A 19,644-nucleotide genomic window follows, 5' to 3' on the forward strand; every position below is an offset into this window, starting at 1 on the left:
ATGCATCTGGAAGTGGTGAATCAACTGTTTCAGTTTTAGAATCGGTTGCATTTGTGATCGTAATAGTATTGAAAGAGCACACTGAACAAGATCAATGCCCTCTATTTTGAACCTGAAGCAGGTTCGGAGATGTCCACCCTCACATTCCAGCGCAGAGACATTCCTCTCTTCTTTTTGCTAGAAACGGGAGTTCTCTAAACTCTGGCTCAATTCGAGAGACCCTCAGACTCAATGCCTACTGTCCACTGTGTGTGTGTGTGTGTGTGTGTGTGTGTGAGAGAGAGAGAGAGAGAGAGAGAGAGAGAGAGAGAGAGAGAGAGATAATGGCTGCTCCTTTATTGTCATTGTGGAGCAGGTGACCGGCAGGCGCGCTCTGTGTCTGTGGTGGAGGTAACAGCAGAGCAGAGGTCTGATTAGTGCAGGAGTTACAGCACTGTTTCCACAGCTGTCTCAGAGAGGAAGGGGCTTGGGGAACACAAAACACTCGCACAGCAACACACCCAAAGCAAACAGAGTGAGGTCACTGCACGGTGAACATCACGGCATGATCACATGAAGACACTTCAGAAATGGCGTGGGCGTGAGTGTGTGTGTGTTTGCATAATTTATAAGCTTCTGTCTGTGTGTGTTAGTGCTTGTGTGTGCACACTGAATGTGTGCTCATTCATTGGTGAGGTCTAAATTGGAGCTGAACTAAATACCATGTTGCATTTACATTGCTATATGTTGTAGTTGTTATATACCATTGTCTTGAAATAATAAATAAACAATATTTATTGTTAATGTGATAAATGACCACATTATTTTGCAATATGCTGTTTACTCAGTACCTAAATAACACTGACCAACTGCATGTTTCATTATAAATAGAGAGGAAATCATTGTATTCCTAATTTTTGCTACAATTTTTATGAGTCATGGCTGGGTTTTTTCTGTCTGTTCCAACTTGTCAAACCTCAGAAAAATGAAATAAAATATTGGGATATTTGAGTAGAGAAGATTTCTTAGTGTTGTCCACCCCTATTTTTATCATTTAAAAAAGACATTGTTGAATCATTGATTGGATATGGTTAAAAGATCGGTCTATATTGATTTGACCAATTATTCCTGTTGATCTGTTTGCATATTGCAGCCAAGATATGCATAATGCAGTGTTCTACAATATGGACAATATTGCGCTAAAGACGGGTGAGCTGGCATCACCTCAATGTGAGCTAGGATATGTGTATGTTTCCGAGAGAGAGTGAGAGAGAGAGAGAGAGAGAGAGAGAGAGAGAGAATGAGAGATAGAAAGGGAAAGGAATATTGCTCATATATACTGTATCTCATCTGTATGTGATGCAGTGGTAGATTGGCCTTGTAGCAGCACTATCTGCTCTGAGTGATGTGCTGCTGTGGCTTTGCTATCAGAGCAGCCAGACACACATGCACATGGGTGAAGTCATCGCTACATTACCCGCCCCATCCCTCCCCCCAGGGGAGCCAATTTCAGAGAGCTCCACGTTTCTCATTCTCAATTTACCCCCCCCCCCCCCCAACACCCCCAAAGGCTCATACCACCCCCTGCAGTGTGAAAAAAGGCCATCCCACCAGCAGCATCACCCCAGTGCAGAAATATGCCTCCTGCTACACTCTCCATCTCTGGGACTAGTTTTAACCCTTAACCACATCAGTGTTATTTCAGCCTTTTACATTTTCAGCATGTGAATGTGGTGACTATGTATCATGTTTGTCCAGTATATAGTAATGTATTCTTAATTATGTGCATCACTTTGGTCATCTTACAAAATGTACTTACTTACATTTGCATATATTGCAGATCATTAGCAACCTGGCACTTATATTTCATATCTAATACATCTAGAAATTGCAATGATGATGTAAAACTGTCAAAAATGTAGAGAGAAGAAGGGAAATGAGAACATCAGGTGTGCAGTTGAGGGTGAAAAGTGTATATTTTGACCAGTTTAATATCCATTTGTAATTCAAGACGTTTTTTCATGCGACTGTTTTTGGGGTGTGCATGTTTAGGCATGTTTCAACTGTCAGATTTATGCATTAGCACAGAGAAATGACTGTCAGGTTGAGCGTGTAACTGTAATGAGCCCAGAGACATCACAGTCTAAAAGTAGGAATGAATCACACCAGTGCCTCTGTGGAATCTTCCTTCTTCTCCTTCTGCTGCTCCGCTTACTGGCGTCAGAGGTGATTAAATGGCTCAGAGAGCAGATCTTTCTGGCAGTTGTGTCAAACTCAGCCACCCCTACATTGAAAATGTAGTATATAAGTGTGGATGTGTTTTGTCCTAATGGACTAGCTCCTCAGAACTGCCATGTTCGACATGAGAATAGACTGAGAATAGTCTTTTTTATGCAGCTCATAATTGTGCTGTAGAGCGAATTGTGGACAGTTATGTTTTCAATGTTTTGTAAAGGACATTGTGAAATGGAAAGTGCTATATAAACAATGTTCTTATTAGACAGTGTTTTCTGCTAAGACGTCCAGTTTCTCCTCACTGCCTATGACAGGACCCTCTATTGCAAGTCTTGTGTTACTGACACAATATCCTTGTGTGTGTGTGTGTGTTTCTATCTCCCCTTTGTGTAGACACGCGCGACTGTGTAACAGACTTCCGAACTGCTGCTGACTCAATTAGGTGGTTGCCCACTCCAATAGCCGTAGGCCTGAAATTCCATTTAAGAGGGAAGTGGGACGTATAACTGTGTGTGTGTGTGTGTGTGTGTGTGTGTGTGTGTGTGTGTGTGTGTGTGTGTAGAGAAAACAAAGGAAAGGAGTTGCTCAGTTGAATATACATTTTTTGTCTTTACCTGTCATCATTTACCCAAAAGTGTTCAGGCATATAGAATCATGCACAATTATCCATTCTCCTTCCTATCTGCCTCACTCATAGTAGCATGTGCTCACAAAGGCCTGTGGGAAGTCTGTTGAGGAGCAGCTGTGCTGTTTAGAGAGCAGTAGGACATTTACACCGAACATGTGCCGAACATCACTGACTGCTTTCTGCAACTCCAGATGCTGCAGCAGATCAGTTCAGCATTGTATGTTATACGCTAACATAGAGAAAACCTCTATAACATGTGGCTGACCTGCTGCAGCTCAAAGGCTAGTCAGAAAAAGACTAAGCCTAAGAGACTTTACCATGAGGGGGGGTCATCGAACACAACTGTTAAAGTGATAGAATCAAAACCATTCAAAATTTGTACTTGCAGTTCAAACATTTGGAATCACTGTTCTAAAGCTTGGCATCTTAGTACAGTAGTTTGGTATTCCAATTGAAAAGTTTGGAATCACCTTTCAGAACTTTGGATTCTCAGTTCAGTAATTTGGAATTTAATTTCAATGGCTTGGTCTTTGTTAAAATGTTTGAAATCTCATTTAAGTAGTTTGGAATTGCAGTTTGAAGGTCTAGGATACTGTTCAAAACTTTGGAATCAATGTTCAAAAGTGTGAAGTCATTATTTCAAAGTTTAGAATCACTTTTTATGGTTTGGAATCACAATTAAAAATGTTTTAAATTGCTATTCACCTGTTTACAAATTTCAATAATGTAAAACTATATATTTCTTTGCAAATGTAATAATTAAGTTCTTATCTGATGGTAGTACTATAGAGTTATAAGTTTTGATAAGAAATTTAAGGGCTTTTAGATGGCATAAGATTTTTAGAAGAAATAATAAGAAATTTTTAATAAAAAATGATAACTAAATAACTTACATATTAGTTTCATTACATAATAAAATAGAGTGGTTACTGAGTAATAAGCCTTAAGATAAATTAATTCCTTCCTTCTCTCTCTGTAGGTATGACTATGTGGAAGTGAGGGATGGTGTGGATGAGACGGGGCAGCTGGTGGGGAAGTACTGTGGGAAGATTGCACCCTCACCTGTGGTCTCCTCTGGGAACCAGCTCTTCATCAAGTTTGTGTCGGACTATGAGACGCACGGCGCAGGCTTCTCCATCCGCTACGAAATTTTCAAAACCGGTACGTAAGCCAGTGGCCTCAACACACAAACTGAGAATGCAGAACCTCTGTACCAAACACACTGTTACTCTCCCACACTTTTTTTTGCTTAGATCAGGGATCCTGAGCTCTGGTTGTGGAGTACCACAGTCTAGCACAGTTGGCTGATTTTTAGGGTATATTTTCTTTGTGAAGTAAATGGCTTGACTTCTGAAAAAACCTGAGAGTTGATTAAAAACACAAACCCCTCTAAAGGTCAATAAAGAAATAAGAAATCACTGGACAATATAATTCAAAGCTAGTTTGTATATTAAACTGAAGCTTTAATTTGCTTGTAAATGGTAGGCTATATTACACTTTTTAAAGATAGCAAACTACAATTTAGCACATTTATATTTACATCGTATTAGTACATTATATTCAATATATTTATTTATACTGCATTATGTATTGTAAATAAAACCATGTTTGCAGAATCAACAGTTTACCTTCTTTTAATCATATTTTCATGTCGTTTGACAGAATTCATAGAATCTTAGTAAGAATACTGAGTAGTCCACTCAGTGAGGTCAGTCCTTTGTTTTCTCTGCTCTAAAAGGTTCAGTGAATCTTGTAAAGAACATGTAGGTTGAATTGGGTTTATTTGATCAAGCAACTCACCAAACTATGCTGGAATAAGCACCAGGAAAGAGAGTGTCCAAAGTGATACTCGGTCATCTTGCTTTGTGTTATGGTGACTCAACCACACTTCACAGGTTTATCAGTAAGGCTAGGGGACGGGCAGGAACAGATTGAAGACAGAGGTGAAAAGGAGAGGGCTTAAAAGGATGAGAGCAAGTGATGTAGAGACTTTCTCCTCTTCCTAGTTCTTGTGCCTCGGAGCAATGCCTGAGGAGATCAGATCAGATGATATCACTGCAAACGTAAGGAGTTCCTTCCTTAAGCATGATAAAATCTCTGGTCACTTCTGTAGACCCTGTATGGCCTTGCAAAAATATAAACAGAAATTTCCTGTTTTTTAAACCAGTGCTTCCCGTGTTTAAAGCACAAGTGTGTGTGTGTGTGTGGCAGACCTTGGACAGGTGCAGCAGATGCTACTTTTATTAATTAACCCCACTTTCTACTCTGAGCTCTCCCTGTTTGACCTCAGGATAAGATGGATGTTTCGCCAGGGTTCATTTTAATCTCTATAGTGAGTGTTTGTGTCTAGACTGAAAGTAACTTGTTAATAAAAAAAAAATACATCTTCAAAATACATCTTCAGTAAATCAATAGAATGATGAATCCAGAAATGAATGCAAGCTGGTTTTGCACAAAATTCCACTAGAGAAGATTATTTCAAATCCGCAAAATACTCAATCATCTACAGAACTACCACCATTAAAGGAATGGCATTTAGAACCCTACATCTCATACATGTAGTGTTTATTTCTTAATGCAATACTGTGACAATATCATGAAAAAGGTAAGGTAATTATCATAATATTACATTTTTGCATAACTAATCTCTGTCTGCTGCTTCTGCAACATACAGTCAATTACTACGGACATGCACTTAGAATAGAACAGAAAGCCTGTTGATTCAAAACATGGTTATAATTGAAGTCAGTGGGCAGATGTTGAAACTGAATCTGAAGCACTTGCCCACTGGCCTCTATTATAAGTGTTCTATTATAAGTTTTAGTTCGCTCCACTGGTAATCAACTGCATGCTGCAGATGTGGCAGAAAGAGATTAGGTTGAAAAACTTTGGGGTATTCTATTAATTCACAGTCCAAGGCAAATTCAACTCCAGCTTCATCAGTTCGGTTCAGCTGTGATGGGTTTGCATACAGCACTAGCTGGCAGGCCTCAGGGACACGGCCTTGGCTGGCTGCAGGAGATTCTGATTAGTATTTGTTATACAGCTTGCTGAATCCCCTGCATTACTCTCACCCCATGAAACACTTCAGTAATCAGCAGCATTAACTGATATATAGCCAAGCTTAGTGCTGTATCTGGAGCAACGGTTAAAAAGGACGTGCAATTTAACCAGTCTGTTACTTGTCTCCTGGAACATGCTGCAGTGTAATGAAATGCACTTAAAGAAACATAGAGGAGTAGACAATAGAAATGTTTGCTTAATAATATAGCAAGTTATAAATGAAAGATGTGAAAATACAGAGATATTCATGTAAGATACAGAATTTCCACCTCAGCTATGCACCACTCCCTTTCAGTACAGCACTTACTTTATTGTAATGATAGCTTGCTGTACAGAACTGCTAAAGCAATCAATCATGAGATAATAACAACAATTTAAGCTAATAATAATGACAGTACTGTAACAGGAAATCTCTCGTTCAGTTGGTCGGCACTAGCATTTACCCACAGCTTTCCCGCACTCATCTGTTCAAAGTGTGGGATGTATCTGATCAGAAACACACTTTATTCATCTTTGTGACGAAAGACAGTGATGTGAAATATGGCCATGTTAACTGTAGGCTGGGAACACATGAGCTGTAATTTGCTATTTTCTTCCTTTCTTAGCTGTTAGCTTGTTAGCCTGGTGATATGAAGAATGGTGTTGTACTTGGAGACGGCGGCGTGTTGCTCTGTTGCTACTGTCCAAACTGTGATAGCACCCAGCCTACAACTGAAAAATCAATTCTTACGCGTCGAGAGAGAGAGATAAAGCGCTGGATGAAATAAGGGCCAGTGTAAGAGAGCCAGTGAGAGAGGGAGGATGAAGCAGAACTGTGTCACTGACTAATGAAACATGAAAAGCAAGGGTGAGGTATTGTTTGAAGATAAACAGATTAGCTGGAATTAGCTAGTATTAGCGTGCTAGCATCAGCGGCTGTACAGTAAGTGTGCGGGTGCTGCCGTGTGTGTTCGGTTACACTTGTCAATCTAATGATTGCGCACAGGTGGTGCACGCTAGCAGGTGTGCGCACATTCAAATTAGGCTCAAAAGAAAAAGCTCCAGCTATGGCAAACAGATTAGTTTAGCTTCAAGCAGCTTTCACCATTTCATCTTTGTCGCGTGCTATATGTAATCCAGCAAAAAATATGCTAAGAACACTGGAAAGATAAAATACTGCAGCTCAAATAATACCATGACTGCAAAACGTAGAATAAAGGAGAAAAGCGTCACCCCAAGGCACAACATAAACATGTCATAGTCCAGATCCAAGTGAGAAGAAAAAGAAGGAAGGAAAAGAAAGCAAGGATGACAGGCACAGAGAGAGAGAGAGAGAGAGAGAGAGAGAGAGAGAGAGAGAGAGAAAGATACATACAGACAGACAGACATACAGACAGACAGAGAAATGGAGAAGATCTCCCCTTTCACCGCATCTATCTTTGAATGCAATCAAGCCTGTGCTGTTGGTGTGTAATGAGGGACCCTCTCTCCACACAGCCACCAAAACTCTCCCTATGTTAGATCCCCTCGCCTAATAGGCCCTTTATGGAATCCTTTGCAGGGATTCTACATGACATGCTTGTGTGTCTTTTCCCAAAAAAAGAGGGCTCTGTACTTATCTTGTCATACTGTCTTCCACGAGCATCTCCTAAAAGGGCCCTGGAGGAGTGAAAAAGAAGAAACAGGGAAGCAGCATATGCTTCCAGTTAACAGCACTGCAATTTTCGGAGCCACATCAAGCCTGCCCAAGTAGGCAAAGAGGCCAACTCTGGGCAAATGATGGCTAAGAGGAAGAGAGGAGGCAAAAGTGGGTGGGTGGATGGATGGATTGAGGGATAGATGAAGGGTAGTGATGCAATGATTCCAAGATTTTGAGACAGAAGTAAAAAAAAAAAGAAGTGGCAATTTTGCTTCTACCTTTTTTGGTCTAATTTCACAAAGAAGAGTGGGGCCAGATACGAGTATAATAAAGTTTAGAAACTTTCTTGGAAGACAAATTCATTTAAATACGTACAGAGTTGAAATGGTGTCATGCAGCAGTAATAACATGATTTCTCTGTTGCCGCACTTGTTATATAAAGGGCAAAATTTATCTGAAAACTTAATAAATACTGTTTTCATTTTGTCACAAACTAATATTTTGAGCAAGCAAATATATGACTTGTAATATTTTGCACAAATCAGTCGCATTTTACCTTAATAAAACAAATAAATATCCTTCAGAATCACATTCTGAACTGCGTGCACACTTTCTCACAAACTATCACAGTGCATCTAACAGTAAAGACGGCATGGTACTTCTTTTATATAGTAATGGAAACGGTGTTGGTGTAACATAGTACAAAGAAAGTAGTGCGTTACAGTTTGAACTCTTGTAATCACATTATAGTTGCTGAGTTAATAAACATTTAGTTACTTGTGTTAAACATTTTTCTGAGAGATTAATAGAAATTACAAACAACATATTTAAAACATTTAAAAATATGTCCAGTGTGTGACAATGTGTTGATATGACTTGTGTAGAGTCAAAACTAGGCAGATACTTCCAATAAGTATACTGTAAAGTACACTGTGAAGTGTCCAGGCTTGAAATAACTTTCCAGGGCTGTAAACACAATGAGGAAGTGATTATAAACGGTTAATATGAAATGGTTAAAGGTCTGTGTGCAGACAAAAATTGTGCCAATTTCACTTAAACATCCAGCCTAAACTTTGGGATTGCTGAGGTAAAAGGTCAAAGAGAACATCTCTAAATGGATTGCTTACAACATGTTAGGTAAGATAGGGTTAATGTGAGTATCTTAATATATTGTATGGATGGATGGAAGGAAAGGGGATGTAAAAACAAGTTACTCTTGCTTTGGCATGCTGAAAAGCATGTCATCGGCCCTCGCCTTTACCTCAGCCATTTATCATGCTGATGCTATCTGAGTGCTTTTACGATGGCACCTGTGTCAACAGAACTGACTAAGGCAGCTTATTCATTGTACCCAGTCTACTTGGTTTTTATGTGCTGCACGGGCCAGTGGTATAGGTCACATCTGGCCAAGCACCCCGTCACTCTACAACAACCCCCACGCCACCATTATGTTCTTCTAAACAACACGCACACTGAAACCCCAAAAGCAAACTCGCTCTGCATGTGGTCCCGATCCCCCTGTTCAGAGGGCACAATCAGCAACGCTGACTAAATATTGTGTCAGCAATACTGTCTGTGGGTCTGTGTGAGCCCCACCTCTGTGACTCCAAGTTAATGTTTGCTGGGGAGAGAGTGTCCAAATCCTGCTTTACTAATTCTAACATGCCCATTAACCTCTGTCAGTTTAGCCACAGGGGATGTGTGTGAGGTTAAATATTCACTCACAGACATATGGAACATAAACATTTGCAATTACCTCACCTGAATCAAAGAGCCATCTTATCTCTGTATCACTGTTTTGCAAAGTCATGTCTAGCTTGGATCATGCTAAAGGTATTCTTTGCGGCCCACAAATCAAGTCACTAAGCAACAACTTCACCACAACAATGTTTCACTCTCTTTAATCATCTAGAGGACATATCTTCAGAGCAAAGACACAAAGTGTCATTGATGTGAAGCACTACTTTTATGAAGCCATAAAAACTGTTGACTGCTAATGAAGCCCTTGTGGAGAATTTATAGCCTGTTAAATGTGTGGGGAATCCTCATGGCCTTCTAGGTCTTCGGAGAGGGCCTAATGATGTCTGTGAAAATGAAAAAAATACCAAAATTATTAGAAAGACAGATGAATCATCTAGTCGTGTTTTAATTTACAATGGCTGGGACCAATTTTGGAGGAAGGCCCTTTGGAAGTCCTAGATATGTCACTGCATCACTGTTAGATTGAATAGTTCAGTCAGTCATTAGAAATGGAAAGCAGAGGCTTTACATCAAAGCACTTAAAAAAATCTCTGTACAGCTGTTGCAGTGTGTTAATATGTCTGCTATAAACTTCAAATAAGACATGGAATGTCTTTTTCAAGCGTTAAATGTCCATGTTTAATCTAGAATGGACAAAAACTGTTCATATGAATTGCCATTAGCTTAGTGATAACATAGAACTAGAATCCCATAGGGGTACAAAAAAAAAGTTCTTTTCTCTAGCCGCCATAGCCGTCCCTGTCGCCATCCTTATTAGTCCCATTAATACACTCACTACACCTCCTGCGTTCACATCTGCGTACTTTACAGCCCTCACAAAACTAACTTTCTCAGAGGAACCATCAGAGTTAACCAAAAGCAGCCACTCTGTGGAAACCTTATTTATTTAAGGTTTGGATTGCGGGAAATATATCTGAGACACTTGAGGGGTTTTGTTTCACTACACAGGGCCTGTAGAATTACTCTTTAACAAGCCCTGCTTCTGGCCTGTAAAATAAACTAGCAAATTCCATTGGGGTTGGAGGCTTCAGCCATCCACCACCCAGCAGAGATAAATCCAGTGTGCTTGTGTGAGGACAAACCAGTAAAATAAACCTTGCAAGTGTTAGCTGTGAGTGTCAGAATTAGCACTTAGCTACCATGAATCAGCAGCAGGACTCTTTTTCATAACTCGCTTTAGTTTTTACATTCTCACATAAATTGTGTGCGTAAATCCAGTCCATGGCTGTTTTTTTGCCTCTTTTAAGAAGGTGAAAGGATGAGAGAGAGTTGTTGGAAAATGAGAGGGAAAGAAAGTCGGGGGGGTAGGGGGGATGATGGGATATGCATGGCTGGGCTGGTTTCACAGCACTTTATCTGTTTCACACGGGTTTATGGTCTCTGAGTGTCCTAGCTTTTCTCATCTCTCCTGCCGTACCAACCCACTAGTCCACCAAAACACTTGTAAAGTTTGTCCTGACTGCTCACCAACAACTGCAACAGGAAACCAAGAGATAGCAAAACTAAAAACTAATCTATATATATATATATATATATATATATATATATATATATATATATATATATATACATACACATTTTTGCCTGCTCCTGTAATGTTACCACTTCGAAAATGATGCACAACTTCTGAAATTAAATAAGAATCATGAGCCTGACCAAAAAGTGGCTTTGTGGTTATAAAAAGCACTTTACAATGTCAGGAGCTTTTTGTTGCTCTTGTTGTAGGTTGGTCTTGTTTTTCTTTGGTTTTCCTACAAAGTCAGACCAATTTTTGTCCCGAATGTGCAAAAATAAACAAGCACAGCGCAGAAACGTTGCTCCCAGCCACAATGTATAAACAGCAATGGTGCATTATAAATCCAGGCCCAGCACTGTGATAAAGTACTGACCAGTGAAGCTCCGGCTGCAGAACTGATCTCTGCACAGATACCCTCAGCAAAAGGCCAAATTCTCTGTCAGATTTCATATCTTAATCTCTTGTATGTGCACTAGTCATGCTTTTACAGCACAGGCACACAGACATAAAGGGCTAGAGTCTGTGGCCCTGACCCCAGCATGTCCACTTTCAGCGTCTGGACTAAATGGAAGGTGGGGGAGAAAAAAGGACGGTGTGATAACGTGCAATTACTTCCCAGAGAGAGAGAGAGAGAGAGAGAGAGAGAGAGAAAGAGAGATAGAGAGAGAGAGAGAATAAGAGGCAAACAGGCAGAGAGAGAGTGAGAGAGAGAGAGAGATTGAGAGTAAGAGGGCAAGGCAAAGATTGATTTGGTGCAGAAGAAAGACATATTACTGTAGCGGTCTTATCTGAACTGCTTTCTCTGTGACACCGCTGGGGTCTGATTGCCTAGAGAGAGGTCAGAGGGGAATTCTAACTACACACATTTAGGTCACAAGTGTAAATGCCATCCACACGTGTGAGTTCAATTAAAGTGCCAGACAAGAAACGTTTATTTGTTTGGAACTAAATTATGGAACTGAAAGCTTTGCACAACAATGTTCATTGTAATGGTCACATTTGGTTCAACTGTGAGATTTAAACTAGGCCATGCACTTGCAATAGAGTTCAGTGAAGATCTACAAGGAAAAGGACACTTAACTGAGTTTAATATTAGGGCTGCTATGATTATCAATCAATATGTCAAATTTATGAATATGCAAGCAACATAGTATCACATTAAAACAGAATCATAATCGTAACAGCCCTAATATTATCATTAAATAAGGAATTGACCCAAAACGGTTTTAAATATATACTATGTAAGAACCTGGTACAATTCAAATTTACATTCTTAACGATTAAAGCTAGGCTGATCACCTTGACAGATAGCCATGATAACATCCAGGAGATTACTCGATTACTAACATAATTGATAGTGACAGTCCTAATTGATATTTGAAGGTTTTTACATGTGAAGCACCTTAAGTTACAACTGGCTCGTAAATGAACTCAGTCATTCACATTTAGCATGCTGAAAATTCTCCATTAGGGGTCATTATTAGCAGACAAATAACTTTCAATCCTTTATAAGAGCAGAATCTGATGAAAAAAGAACAAAAGGCAAGAGGCAAACAAAAGAAGCAAAGTAGAGTCCACATACTGAAGAGCACAGAGAGGGAGCGATCTACTGTTGTTTCAAGCTCAACTTTTAGCGAGGTACTAAATGTCAACTCACTTTAGACTCAAACTCCAAACTCCAGCCATTTGCTTTAGAGGAGACAAAAGCAGCTAACGGAGAGGAAAAATGTCAGTCTTCTGCATGTGTGGGACAAGCTGAAGTGCTTCTGATGGTCCTGAGCTAATGGCCCAGAGAGATCAAAATGACACACATTGAGAGGAAACACTTTGCCGTATCCACTTAAACACTCTCTCTCAAACAACACATTGCTTTTACTTTCACTAACACTATCTCTATTTCTCTCTCTCTCTCTCTCTCTCTCTCTCTCTCTCTCTCTCTCTCTCTCTCTCTCTCTCTCTCTCTCTCTTTCTCTCTCTCTCTGTCTCTCTCCCCCTCTCTTTCTCTCTCTCGCCCTCTCATTCCTTCTCTCTCCTTCTACTCTGTCTCTCTCTTTCTTTCTCTCTTGCCCTCTCATCCTCTCTCTCTCTCTCTCTCTCTCTCTCTCAGACAAATCAGATAAAACTGGAAGCTTTGAAAACTACTCTTTTCAAATATAGGAACATACATAAGTACCTGGAAAATGTGTAATTGGGAAGAAATGATTAGAAATGACTTCTACAACAACACAATGAACCTAAGTGCACTGTTAAGGTCAAATTCAAGAGGATACTACTGAGAAATTTGAGGTTATATTTAGTTACTATTTATTTTACTGCTAAATATATGTATAAATATAGGGGACAAACATAAAAACCCCATGTCATATATATGTACATTTTATTTTTCATTCCATTGTCTTTCCATCATTTCAGTCTTTACAGTCTTGAAACTTGCACACGTTTGGTGCTATTGGGCCTGGCAGTAATGCCCTGTTAGTAGTGCAGTGTTAAGTGGTGATGTTGTCATCGCATTACAGCGTGATGAGAGCGTATTCCTGTGCTCGTGTCATGAGGCTCGTGTCCTGTGCCTTGTTACTGTATACCGTGTTAATCTGGCGGTTATGATGTAAACCTAACATGCTGATGTATTGTACGTGTGAACTAAAGTGACGTGCTGCTCTGGAGGAATACTAGCTCTCTAGAGGTGTTTGAGTAAATGTTATGACTTGCTGTTATAAAAGTGTGCGTGTGTGTGAGTGTGTGTGAGTGTGTGTGAGTGTGTAGAAGGCTTTAATTTTCTTCTCTCATATGTTAGACAGGCTTGTAATGATGTAGAGGGGGGCATTGCGTTGGAACGCGATCTGACTGCCATGTTTACTTTAGAGCTCCCACAGTCCTCTGCTGCTGATTGAAGCCTTTCACTATTCGCTCTGTACACACACACACACACGCACACACACACACTCACACATACTGAGCCCACGCGATACGGCAGAGAAAGAGAATAAAGTTTTATAATGAGTCACTGCCCGTTTTCCAGCCTCAAAAAGTAATCACTTTGCTGTGATTGTTTTCTGTCTAATTTGTCCTCTTAGGATTTAGAAATATAATCTCTAATATGTAAACTAAGTTTTCCACTCATGCTCCACCCCCATTAGCCCACACACCCTTGTTCGGCCCGGCCAAAGGGCTTCAGGGTGGGCTTCCTCCTCCATGCACCGTAAACACTGCAGTCATAGAGCTAAACAATATGGACCACCACGTCTTTCCTCTGCTGTTTGCCCACCCCTGCACCCCTTTTTTCAGACAACAGAAGAACACTAAAACAAGTCCTTGCTCTTTCTTTGTGTTAAAGATAGCAGTCTTGATGCACTCTAGAACCTGTTTGTTGCTGCCACTGAACATTGTTTTTACTGTTAGTGTTGCTGCTGTAGACACTTTTGTGGTATTATCTTGAGTGCTGCTGTATTATTTATCATTTTTATATTTGAAAATTGCTGCTCTTTTACATGTTATGAGCATTTCATGATGATTGGACCAATAAAGATGGTCCAAAAATAGGTCATTACATTAAAGTTAAGATCATTTGCAGTTTTGGAGATACAAAGTTTTTTTTTATATGACCGAGATGACAACTATATACATATATATGTGTTAGAATTTTTCATCAAACTCGGAGTTGCTAATCCCTGTATCTCTCTCTCTCTCTCTCTCTCTCTCTCTCTCAGGCCCAGAATGCTCAAGAAACTTCACCTCTAAGAGTGGAATCATCAAGTCTCCGGGTTTCCCTGAGAAATACCCCAACAACCTGGACTGCACCTTTATGATCTTCGCACCCAAGATGTCGGAGATCATCCTGGAGTTTGAGAGCTTTGAGCTGGAGCCTGATACACAGCCTCCCGCGGGGGTCTTCTGCCGTTACGACCGCCTGGAGATCTGGGACGGCTTCCCTGGAGGTATGTCACTATGACAGACCCTGTAGCTTGTGGGCGTGGTCCAGCATTGGTGGAAAGTTAGTTATGGAACAGAAATGCTCCTTAAAAACAAAGGACCTGTCATCAGGTCCAGGGTTCAGACTTTAGTTCCTCATTAGTGTTATTACATATAGTACATGGTTTCACAGTAGTCACTGAATAATATATGGTAATTACTGAATAATAAAGCCTAAAGATTAACAACTGAATTATTAACATAGAGCAGGGCTGTGGTTCAAATATTTTGTCAAGTCCTGGTGCTCATGGTAACTGTAGTGAGTTATGTAATTTGTTAACTACTCTCACTCATGTGTGCCGTATCAAACATTTCCCCACTGTTCAAGCCGTCTCCTCATTGTTTATGGTAATTGTAGTCCATTAGGTACTTCAAACGCTCTAAATGTCTGTAAACGAAGGGTTTCATGATATACAAACTGTCCTAAGGGTTCTCAGATTGAGTCTGTCATTATTACAGCCTGCAACAATTTTATCATTTTAACATTTGCATGCCAAAAATCTTTTATAATTTTATTTAACACAACTGGTTTGCTTATTGCCTTTGCTTTTTTTAGCCTGTATCCTTTTAGTATTAGCTGATTAAGTAAATATTAAACAACATTAAGCCTTTTTGAAATGGTAACCATTCCCACTTCCAATCCCTGTTGGTGTGGGTTCATACATGGGTTTCATCTCATTTAGCCATGCGTTAAACCTGTACTTCAGTGCTAATAGTGCCCCTTGTGGGAAATCTGAATTATCCATCCATCAATTTCCCAAGCCGTTTCTCCGTCAGGGTCGCGGGGGAATCTGAATTATTATCAAGAAAATAAATTCTGTATATTTCACGAAATGAACATTAACATTTAAATATTTTACATGCTGCTCCTGTATTTTCTAAGGTAAAATAGAATATATATATATATATATATATATATATATATATATATATATATTTATTTATTTCTTTTTTCTTTTTTCAGCACTATAGCACTTTAATTTGTGTATGCAACCTTTCGCCTTTCTTAGCCCCAACACTTCACACTCATGAATTTTACATACAGTTACATACAGCACTGCAGAGTTTATGGATAAACATATGAATGCTTATGTGAACACATACCAGGAAACGTGTATGAGTAATGGGAATGCAGATAGTTAAACTCCCCATTCCCCACCACTCATGCTGGCCATTTGACCCAGTTACCTCCACTGCCATAACACAGTCTCGCTCTGTACTCTAGTTTCACATTTTTTGGGCTGGTTCATACAAACACAATAGAGATATTGTACTGGCCCCATTTTCTCTTTATCTCTTCTCTCTCTCTCTCTTTCTCTCTCTCTCTCTCTCTCTCTCTCTCTTTATCTCTTCTCTCTCTCTCTCTCTCTCTCTCTCTCTCTCTCTCTCTCTCTTTCTCTCTCTCTCTCTCTCTCTCTCTCTCTCTCTCTCTCTCTCTCTCTCTCTCTTTTCTCTCTCTCTCTCTCTCTCTCTCTTTATGTCTTTTCTCTTTCTCTCTCTCTCTCTCTCTCTCTCTCTCTCTCTCTCTCTCTCTCTCTCTCTCTCTCTCTCTCTCTCTCTCTCTCCTCTATATAAGGCTAGAGGTCATTGGGGTGACCTTGTCCTTGTGAATATGCCTAGTTATCAGAGTGAGTAGATGCTATCACTCTCTAACAATGCAGTGCAATTGATCTCTGAGGAGAATAGAAGGAAATTCTGGCCTTAAAACAGCACTGTCCAAGGCAAAGCAAAACAACCCCCCCTACAAACCAGAGTACAAATAGCGGAGGCCTTATCGGGACTCTGTCTGATGCACAGTACTTGCACACACTGAATACTTGTACACTGGCCTATATTTAACTTCTCGGAATAAGAATAGTGTTCTAGGATCAGTGTTTCCCCCGGTGTATACTTTTAATTGGACATCTTGGACGAGTCGTCTTCCTCTAAGACTGATGAATACAGGTCATTTTCCTCTTCTCTAATGGAACCAGAAAAGGAGCTAGTATCTGGTTGAAAGCACATATTAGCTAGGGAGCGAAGGCATCATGTAACGATTTACATTAAAGGACTGATTTTTGACCCCTTGCCAAGGACATACATTCCTCACTCCTGTAACAATAATAACAGCCATTTGACATTGTTTCCCATGCAGTGCATTGGGATGTAATAAGCCTGGGAATGTAAGGGTTAAAGACTCCCATCCTTTCTTACATTTGCATCATTGCTGATAATTTTTATTCCCAGAGAGAGTCACAGATACAGAGGCTGCATCCATCTCTTGTTCCTCTTATCTGTGAAAACGCCTGCTTGGCTCATACAAGCAGACTGGCATTCAAATCAGAAATGAAGACTGCAAACACCTGAAGGCTTTCTCTAGATTGCACTTTATTATCACATTTTTATTTTCAGAGGTGGAAAAGAACAGAGAAAGGTGGGACCTGTGATATAAATCTGTGATAGAGTTAGCTCTCTATTTCGAAAAAGTCTAGCATTTGTTCATAAGAGAGACAAAAAATGGCGTTCTTCTGAATACTGTTTCTCCTTCTTGTCTGCATAAAGAACAGCTCCATAGTTAACTGTATTGAGCGCTTGAGTTGTAATGCAAGTAAATGGCAGTCAGAATAAACACCAAGAGTTTTTATCAGAGATGTGAGAGTCATTTGTTAAAGGACACAAAACAGACATATTAGCCTAGGAGGTCAAGTGAGTGTCCCGCGTGTGTTCTGCCAGATAGAAATGGGGGATGAGGAGGTGGAAAAAATGGGTCTCAAAGGCAAGGCTGGACGCTCTGGGGTTACGCCGCTACTTGTTTCCCTGACTCAGACGCGAGCTGCATTACCTGTGGAGCCACACCAATCAATAGTGCATTAGCGTGGAAAGGCTGGGAGGCGGGAAACACAGCTCCCATGAAGCTCCGGGGGAGAAGGAGGGGTCATCCCCCTCTCTACTGCCCAGTATTGAAGCAGATTTACAAACCTGGAGAACTGGCACCTGGACCTGGACCGGTTCAGGACATGCCATGGTTCTAGGTTTGAAGTCCCTAGTGGTTAATATTACAGTTATTTTGTCTACCTTGTACATAGCTAAGCTTATTCATAGAAATGAATGGACCCAGAGATGAAGTCAAAATGGCTTGTATGAGCCAGAGAACCAACAGCAGATCTAGAGCAGCAGTTTCAGGGCAAACCATGGTTTTAGGTTTGCACCCTTTACCAGTTGGGTTTAGGTTTATGTTTCTACTTGTTTGTAGCTAAAGATATTAGCTAGTTAGCTAAACCAAGGTAGCTAACTTTTGTATTAACTATTACAAACTTGGCTTATGAATATTAACTGCCTTAATTACGGGTTAATCAAACATCTAAAACTAATATGAGCTAGCTATCTACTTGAGTGTTCTACTAGGACGAAAAGCTTTATGCAAAGATGTTAGTGGACACAGATCTGAATCTACATCAAACTCCAAAAATGCAAGTCTAAAATTGGTCTGCAGAAGGATGCATCTCAAGCAGAGAACATGATGTACACCCTGCCCTCCTTCTGCTCTTGGGGAGCCAACATGCAGGACACTGAGTTCACAGAGAGGGTATTAAAAATTTCATAGCCAACGAGTAGGATAATTCTGGCTGTAGACTGTAGCAGGCAGTTTAAGCCTGGGCAGCATAAAACCAACCACATGTTTCTATTTTTTACAAAGACCCGATAAGATCGGTCTGATCAGTTTGAGAACCTACACACAACGAACAGGTCTTTTTCATGTTTGGGTGTGTGAGTGTAGTGTGTCCCTAGATCACAGGGCTGCTAATCAGGTTAGAGACAGGAGAGAAAGAGAGAGAGAATGAGCAAAAAAATAAGAAAGAAAGCTAGAGTGTGAGCAGACAACCTCTTTTTCTTAATTATGCTGTTCTTTTTTGAGCCTCTCATTTTAACTACCTTTCCCTCACCCCTCCCTCCTATTCTCGAATAAGAACCACACTCATTGACTCTGCTCAATGGAACGTGTGCTGGGGCCCTGCGTTTACTGCTATCCTTTCATTCCATTCCCTCCTTTTTTGTTCCTTGTCTGTTTGTCTTATGCCTTTTTCCTCTCTTCTTTTGGAGAGACTTTTGGGAAGTTATTGGGCTGTGACCGGCAATTGCCTCGGGACCAAACCAGCCAGGACTTTAACAAAGAGCCCAGGAATTTATGACAGTAAAGAGCCAGAGACGGACCAAGGCCTTTGCCTTCTGCTTAACCGCACTTTTCTGCCTTTGCTTTTATATTACGGTGACAATGGGGTGTGGAAAGTTTGCAGTAGATTTCCTATGTCTCCACAGGAGGTCAACCAATGTCTGTAACCACCGTGCAAGTATGTCCTTCAGCTGTGCAATGTCTGGCCTTAGCGGCACAAATTCCATTAAAGGGCATTATTCTGTGGTGCCTTTCTGATGCTATAATTTAAGCCGTTTATTAGCATTAATCTGAAATGTTCCACTGTTTTAGAAATTGTTCCACTGTTTTAGATTGGGAATATTTAACTGGAATTGATGTCTATTTATATTAAATGTTATGAGATGTACACTCACCTGGCACTTTATTAGGTTCAGTTGCTTGTTAACACAAATAGCTAATCAGCCAATCGCATGGCCACAGCTCAATGCATTTAGGTATGTAGAGGTGGTCAAGACAACTTGCTGAAGTGCAGACCGAGCATCAGAACGGGGAAGAAAGGGGATTTAAGTGACTTTGAACGTGGCATGGTTGTTGGTGCCAGACGGACTGGTCTGAGTATTTCAGAAACTGCTGATCTGCTGGGATTTTCATGCACAACCATCTCTAGGGTTTACAGAGAATGGTCCGAAAAAGAGAAAATATCCAGTGAGCGGCAGTTGTGTGGACGAAAATGCCTTGTTGAT

At 40.3% G+C, this 19,644-nt stretch overlaps 1 protein-coding gene across 2 annotated transcripts in view; it reads left to right on the forward strand.

The window, feature by feature from the left end:
* Positions 1–19,644, forward strand: part of nrp1a (neuropilin 1a) — an 80,298-nt gene that overhangs the window by 21,300 nt on the left and 39,354 nt on the right. For both annotated transcript variants that reach the window (XM_017704370.2, XM_017704359.2), the window contains exons 3-4: positions 3,822–4,003; positions 14,508–14,735. In XM_017704370.2, coding sequence (XP_017559859.1) covers positions 3,822–4,003; positions 14,508–14,735 — 410 coding nt within the window. The remainder of the gene's footprint in view (positions 1–3,821; positions 4,004–14,507; positions 14,736–19,644) is intronic.

Source organism: Pygocentrus nattereri, chromosome 3 (genome assembly GCF_015220715.1).
Source record: "Pygocentrus nattereri isolate fPygNat1 chromosome 3, fPygNat1.pri, whole genome shotgun sequence".
In the NCBI taxonomy this organism is placed as follows: Eukaryota; Metazoa; Chordata; class Actinopteri; order Characiformes; family Serrasalmidae; genus Pygocentrus; species Pygocentrus nattereri.